This window comes from Calonectris borealis, chromosome 31 (assembly GCF_964195595.1).
Source record: "Calonectris borealis chromosome 31, bCalBor7.hap1.2, whole genome shotgun sequence".
Classification (NCBI taxonomy): Eukaryota; Metazoa; Chordata; class Aves; order Procellariiformes; family Procellariidae; genus Calonectris; species Calonectris borealis.
This window is the reverse complement of record NC_134342.1, coordinates 1,254,686-1,262,048: the sequence shown is the minus strand read 5'-3', so window position 1 is coordinate 1,262,048 and position 7,363 is coordinate 1,254,686. Positions and strand designations below refer to the sequence as shown.

At 71.8% G+C, this 7,363-nt stretch overlaps 1 protein-coding gene across 2 annotated transcripts; it reads right to left on the bottom strand.

Moving 5' to 3' along the window:
* Positions 1-586: 586 nt before the first annotated feature.
* On the bottom strand, positions 587-6,874 carry LOC142073892 (sterile alpha motif domain-containing protein 1-like). 2 transcript variants are annotated; one of them, XM_075134144.1, is made up of 5 exons: positions 6,276-6,874; positions 4,550-4,823; positions 3,252-3,345; positions 3,023-3,134; positions 587-923 (listed from the first exon to the last, which is right to left on the bottom strand). In XM_075134144.1, exons 1-5 carry the CDS (start codon positions 6,855-6,857, stop codon positions 759-761), a joined length of 1,227 nt encoding a protein of 408 aa, XP_074990245.1. In that variant the 5' UTR covers positions 6,858-6,874; the 3' UTR covers positions 587-758. The 2 variants fall into 2 exon arrangements, with proteins under 2 accessions (XP_074990245.1, XP_074990246.1); XM_075134145.1 differs by lacking the exon at positions 3,252-3,345 and having other exon boundaries at positions 764-923.
* Positions 6,875-7,363: the final 489 nt, after the last annotated feature.

Genomic DNA, 7,363 nt, shown 5'->3' with positions numbered 1-7,363 from the left:
CCCCCCAAAGAGAGGGTACCCCCCCCAAAGAGAGGGGTAACCCCTCAAAAAGAGACACCCCCCCCAAAGAGAGTGGTGACCCCCCCAAAAGAGGGGGTGGACCCCCAAAAGAGAGGCAACCCCCCAAAAGTGGGGTGCCCCCCCCAAAAGAGAGTTGACCCCCCCCAAAAGAAGGTGCCCCCCCAAAAGAGGGGGTGGACTCCCCAAAAGAGAGGCAACCCCCCAACAGAAGAGTGCCCCCCCAAAAGAGGGGGTGCCCCCCCTCAAAAGAGAGGCAATCCCCCAACAGAGGAGTGCCCCCCAAAAGAGAGGGTGGACTCCCCAAAAGAGAGGCAAACCCCCTCAAGAGGGGTGCCCCCCCAAACAGAGGGGCACCCCCCCCAACAGAGAGGCACCCCCCCCAAAAAAAGAGAGGCACCCCCCCAAAAAAAGAGGCACCCCCCCAAAAAAAGAGGCACCCCCCCAAACAGAGAGGCGCCCCCCCCAAACAGAGAGGCGCCCCCCAAAAAAAGAGAGGCACCCCCCCCAACAGAGAGGCACCCCCCCAAAAAAAGAGGGGCACCCCCCCAAAAAAAGAGGGGCGCCCCCCCAGAAAAAGAGGGGCGCCCCTCCCCACCCCCCCAAAGTCTCTGTGCGCGGCGGCTGGGGGTTGCGGGGACGCCCCAACCTTGGGGTGAGGGGCCCCTCCCGGATACCGGGGTGCCCCTCCTCGATGTGGGGGGTCCCCCCCCCCTCCCCAATTTTGGGGGTGCCCCCCCTCAGGCGGGGAAGGGCTCCGGGGGGGGCTCCTCCTCCTGGAAGTGGCTGCGCTGCAGCAGCTTGACGTGGTACTCGTAGATCTTGAGCGCGGGGCCCAGGCGGATGGAGAGCCCCGTCAGCACGTCCGCCCGCTGCATCAGCAGCAGCGACTTCCCGTCGATCTCCTGGGGGGGGACACGGGGGGGAGTGGGGGGGACACTCGTGGGGAGGGGGGACACTCGTGGGGAGGGGGGACACTCGTGGGGGGGGGGTACTCATGGTGGGGGGGGGGGTCCAGCACAGGGTGGTCTGAGGGGATGGTGGAGGGTGGGGTGGGCAGGGGGGGGGGGGGACATGGGGGGACGCACGGCTTGGGGACACCCTTGGGGACGAGGGGACACTCGTGGGGAGGGGGGACACTCGTGGGGAGGGGGGGACACCCACGGGGTACCCAGTGGGTGGGGGGGGGATCCAGCCCAGGGTGGCCTGAGGGGATGGTGGAGGGTGGGGTGGGCAGGGGTGGGGGGGGACATGGGGGGACGCACAGCTTGGGGACACCCTTGGGGACGAGGGGACACTCGTGGGGAGGGGGGACACTCGTGGGGAGCGGGGGGGACACCCACGGGGTACCCAGTGGGGGGGGGGGGGATCCACCCCAGGGTGGCCCGAGGGGATGGTGGAGGGTGGGGTGGGCAGGGGTGGGGGGGGACATGGGGGGACTGGGGGGACACACACAGCTTGGGGACAAGGGGACACCTGTGGGGAGGGGGGGACACCCACGGGGGGGGGGACTCATGGGGAGGGGGGGGATCCAGCCCAGGGTGGCCTGAGGGGATGGTGGAGGGTGGGGTGGGCGGGGGGGGGACGACGACATGGGGGGACGCACAGCTTGGGGACACCCTTGGGGACGAGGGGACACTCGTGGGGAGGGGGGACACTCGTGGGGAGGGGGGGACACCCACGGGGTACCCAGTGGGGAGGGGGGGATCCACCCCAGGGTGGCCTGAGGGGATGGTGGAAGGTGGGGTGGGCAGGGGTGGGGGGGGACATGGGGGGACTGGGGGGACACACACAGCTTGGGGACAAGGGGACACCTGTGGGGAGGGGGGGACACCCACGGGGGGGGGGTACTCATGGTGGGGGGGGGGGTCCAGCACAGGGTGGCCCGAGGGGATGGTGGAAGGTGGGGTGGGCAGGGGTGGGGGGGGACATGGGGGGACGCACGGCTTGGGGACACCCTTGGGGACAAGGGACACCCGTGGGGAGGGGGGGACACCCGTGGGGAGGGGGGGGGACACCCATGGGGTACCCAGTGGGGAGGGGGGGGGATCCAGCCCAGGGTGATCTGAGGGGACGGTGGAGGGTGGGGTGGGCAGGGTTGGGGAGGGACATGGGGACACACAGCTTGGGGACACCCTTGGGGACAAGGGACACCCGTGGGGAGGGGGGGACACCCACGGGGTACCCAATGGGGGGGGGGGGGATCCACCCCAGGGTGGCCCGAGGGGATGGTGGAGGGTGGGATGGTGGAGGGTGGGGTGGGCAGGGGTGGGGGGGGACATGGGGGGACACACACAGCTTGGGGACATCCTTGGGGACAAGGGGACACCTGTGGGGAGGGGGGGACACCCACGGGGAGGGGGGGATCCAGCCCAGGGTGGCCCAAGGGGATGGTGGAGGGTGGAGTGGGCAGGGGTGGGAGGGGTGGGGGTGGACTTGGGGGCACTGGGGGGGGGGGGGCATCTTGGGGACACCCCCAGGGACACCCCAAGGGGACAGGGCCCCCCCCCCCCCGTGGACACCCCAAGGGGACAGGGGGCAAGTGGGACACCCAGGGATGGGGGACATCGGCTGGGGACGGCATCAGTGGGGTCACCCATGGGGATGGGTGGGGGGGACCTGTGAGGACGGGGGGGGGGGTGGGGTGGGACAGGGGACACTCCTGGGGACACTGTGGGGACACCCACAGGGACAGGGGGTGCAGGGACACCCCTGGGGACACCCACAGGGACAGGGGGTGCAGGGACAGCCCTGGGGACACCGTGGGGACACCCACAGGGACAGGGGGTGCACGGAAACCCCTGGGACACCGTGGGGACACCCACAGGGACAGGGGGTGCAGGGACACCCCTGGGGACACCATGGAGGGGCCAGCAGGACGACCATCAGCAGGGACAGGGACGGAGTCAGCAGGGACACCCCCGGGGGACAGAGGGGACACTGGGGTGGGGGTGGTGACACGGGGGGGGTGTGACACGGGTGGGGGGGTGACACGGGGACCCACCTGCTCCTGGAAGGCGGTGGCCTGCTCGGGGAAGCCGGCCTCGGTGAAGTAATCCACCACGTCCCGCACGGACCACTCCACGGGGTCGGACGCCTTCTCCTTCTTCCCGGCCCTGGGGACAGCGGGGACAGTGTCATCGGGGGGGGGACAGTGTCATCGAGGGGGGGACAGTGTCACCCGTGGGGGGACACAGGCGTTGGGGGGACACACGGGGCCCCCCCAGACTCACGTGCAGCTGAAGGGGGCCCCGTCGGCGGCCTGGGGTCCCGGCCGGCCCGGGGACAGGGGCACCGAGGGCTCCGCGCCCGCCAGGGCTGGGGACACTGCGGGGACACAGCGGGGTCGGGCCCTCGCCCCACGGCTGCCTCCTAAGTGCCCCCCCCCCGCCTTCCACCAGCCCCCCAAAACTGCCCCCATAGCATCCTGACCCCCCCAAACTGCCACCCTCAGTCCCCAAAGTGCCCCCCCCACTGCCCTGACCACCCCTCAGTGCCCCATAACTGCCTCCCCCACACCTTGAACCCCCAAACTGCCCCCTCGCACTCTGACCCCCCCCAACTACCCCCCCACCATCCCCCAACTGCCCCCCTCAGACCCCAAACTGCCCCCTCCGCACGCTGACCCCCCCCAACTGCCCCCCAGCACCCCCAAACTGCCCCCCCACACTCTGACCCCCCTCAACTGCCCCCCAGCACCTCCAAACTGCCCCCCCGCACTCTGACCCCCCCCAACTGCCCTCCCAGCACCCCCAAACTGCCCCCCCGCACTCTGACCCCCCCCACCTGTCCTCACAGCACCCCAAAACTGCCCCCCTCTGACCCCAAACTGCCCCCCTGCACTCTGACCCCCCCCAACTGCCCCCCCAAACTGCCCCCCCGCACTCTGACCCCCCAACTGCCTGCCCCAGCAGCCCCAAACTGCCCCCCTCGGACTCCAAACTGCCCCCCACACTGCCCTGACCCCCCAAAACTGCCCCCCCAGCACCCCCAAACTAACCCCACAGAACCGTAATCCCCACAACTCCCTCCCTTGGTCCCCAAACTGCCCCCCAAGTGCTCTGCCCCCCCCAACAGCCCCATGCCCCCCAAACTGCCCCCCCAAGTGCTCTGCCCCCCAAACTGCTCCCCAATAGCCCCATGCCCCCCAAACTGCCCCCCAAGTGCTCTGCCCCCCAAACTGCCCCCCAATAGCCCCATGCCCCCCAAACTGCCCCCCCAAGTGCTCTGACCCCCCCAAACTGCCCCCCCAATAGCCCCATGCCCCCCAAACTGCCCCCCAAATGCTCTGCCCCCCTCAAACTGCCCCCCCAATAGCCCCATGCCCCCCAAACTGCCCCCCAAGTGCTCTGCCCCCCCAAACTGCTCCCCCCCCAATAGCCCCATGCCCCCCCCAAACTGCCCTCCCAAGTGCTCTGACCCCCCCAAACTGCCCCCCCCCAACATCCCCCCAACCCCCTCAGGACCCTCTCCCCCAAACAGCCCCCCAAGACACAGCCCCCCCCCCCCCAAGTCCCCCCAGGGGTGTCACCTGCTCTGTCGGGCTGCCCGAAGGCCCCCTCTTTTTTGAGGGGGGCCAGGTGGTGGCAGGCGCTCTCCCCCGGCGAGCAGGCCTTGGGTTGGGGAGGCCGCTCGGGGGGGGGCTGTCCAGGGGGGCGAAGCGGGGGGCCCCCCCGACCCTCGCCGTTCAGCTGCCGGGGGGCCCCCCCATCCTCCGAAGCCTCCGAGCCTGTCCCGTCTTCCTCCTCATCTTCCTCTTCCTCCTCCTCCTCCCTCGCTGATGCCTCGGTGCTGCTGCAGGGGGGCTGGGGGCGGGGGGACATGGGAATAAGGGGGGGTGGTCCCCAAAAGTGCAGCCCTACCATGAACTCACAGAGTCCTCCTAAATCTGGGACACCCCCCCCCTCCGAAAACTGCACCCCTACCCCGATCCCACAGGGTTGCCCTAAATCTGGACACGCCCCCCCAAAATCTGCAGCCCCCCCCTAAAAATCCACACACACCCCCCCCAAAAGGCAGGGGACTCCAAAGCTGCACCTCGACCCCAATGCTGTATGACCACCCCCCCCAAAACCCGGAACCCCCCCCAAAACAACCCCCCACCCCCGTCCTGCAAGGCCCCCCTAAACCCAGGAACCCCCCAATTTTGCAGTGCCCCCCCCAAAAAAGACCAACAGGAATCTCAGCCCCCAAATAAGCCACCCTGCCACCGCCCCCCAGCCCCCGACGTGCTCCCCCCCCGGGGTATGGTCCCCCAAAGCGCCCCCAAACCTCCCCCCAGACCCCCCCAAAAAACCCACAGGTTCCCCCCCCCTCGGTCATGTCCCCCCCCGCCAGGTCCTGGGCACCCCCCTACCTCTTAGCTCCCCGCCCCCAGCGTCCCCCTCCATCCCCTCAGGGGGTATCCCCGGTCCCCGCCCCCGTCCCCTCATGGCCCCCCTGGTCCCTTCAGCCCCCCCCCAGCTCCCCGCCATCCCCTCACGGTCCCTTCAGGCCCCCCCGTGCTCCCCCAGTCCCCGCTGTCCCCTCACGGTCCCCTCAGCCCCCCGGTCCCTTCACGGGTCCTCACCGTCCCCTCATGGCCCTTCAGGCCCCCCCAGTTCCCGCCATCCCCTCAGGTCCCCTCAGCTCCCCGACCCCTCACGGTCCCCTCAGCCCCTCCGGTCCCCTCAGGGGTCCCCCCAGTTCCCGCCATCGCCTCAGGTCCCCTCAGCCCCCCCCGGTTCCCTCACGGTCCCTCAGGCCCCTCCACCCCCTCAGGGGTCCCCTCAGCCCCTCCGGTCCCCTCAGGGGTCCCCCCAGTTCCCGCCATCGCCTCAAGTCCCCTCAGCCCCCCCCCCGGTTCCCTCACGGTCCCTCAGGCCCCTCCACCCCCTCAGGGGTCCCCTGAGCCCCCCCCGGTCCCCGCTGTCCCCTCAGGTCCCCTCAGCCCCTCCGGTTTCCTCACGGTCCCTCCACCCCCTCAGGGGTCGCCTCACCCCTCACGGTGCCCCCCGACCCCTCACGGTCCCCTCAGCCCCTCCGGTCCCCTCAGGCCCCCCCCGCCCCAGTTCCCGCCATCCCCTCAGGTCTCCTCAGCCCCCCCCCGGCCCCTCACGGTCCCCTCAGCCCCTCACGGTCCCCTCAGGCCGCTCCACCCCCTCAGGGGTCCCCGCCGTCCCCTCACGACCCCTCAGCCCCGTTGCCGCCGTCCCCTCAGGGGTCCCCGCCGTCCCCTCAGCCTCCCCGGTCCCCTCAGCCCCCCCCCGGCCCCTCACCTTTCGGGCCCTGCCCGCGGCCCCGCGTCCGCGCTCGGCGCGGGCCATGGCGATGGTGGCGAGGCGGGTGCGCTCCAGCCGCCCCCCGCCGCTACCGCCGGGTCCCGGCGCGGGTCCGGGCCCCGACCCACCGCCACCACCGCCACCACCGCCGCAGGGCCCCCCGGTGGCTCCCAGCCCCCCGTCGGCCGGTAACGCCGATCCCTGCAGGCGTCCGCGGGTCAATCGCCCGTCGCCGCCGAGGTAGCGGGCGGCGTCGCGGAGGCTGACGGGCGGCTCGGCGCGGCGGGCGGGCGGCGGCGGCGGCGGCGGCGGGCGGCGCGGCGGCTGGACGCGGGCGGCGTTGCGGTAGGAGATGCTGCCCTTGTAGCTGACGCGGAGCACGGCCCGTTGCTGGATGAGCTTCTCCAGCTCGGCCCGCGTCCGTTCGGGCTCGGGGCCGTGCCGCCGCCGCACCATGCGGCAGATCCGTTCGAGATCGGGCCGCGCTTTCCGCGATCGTAACGAATCGATCGTATCCAGGATCCACTCCTGGTACCGCGGTGCCTCCGGGCCCGGCGGCGGCGGCGGCGGCCCCGCCATGGCCCCCGCCCTCCTCCTCCTCCTCCTCCTCCTCCTCCTCCTCCGCCTCCTCCTCCTCCGCCTCCTCCTCCTCCCTCCGCCCGCCCCCCCCCCTCCCGCCCCGCCGCAGCCCCGCGGCCTCGCACCGGCCGCCGCCGCCGCCCGCCCGCGCCTTAAGGAGGAGCCGCCGCCACCGCCGCCGCGCGCCCCGCGCGCGCCTTAAGGTGGAGCCACCCGCCCGCCGTGCCCCGCCCCGCGCGGCACCGGACGCCGCGCCCACTCCCGCCCCAAGCCACGCCCAGAGGGTGAAGCCACGCCCATAGAGCGAAGCCACGCCCATAGAGCGAAAGACACGCCCATAGGGCGAAGCCACGCCCACCGGGCGAAGCCACGCCCCCCGGACCCCATGAGCTACGGGGCCCCCCCGCAGCCCTTGGGTTCCCCCGCTCCCATGGGGCCCCCCCATGGGGTCCCCCCCAGTTCCAAGGGACCCCCCAAACCCCCATGGGGTTCCCCCCATTTCCTTG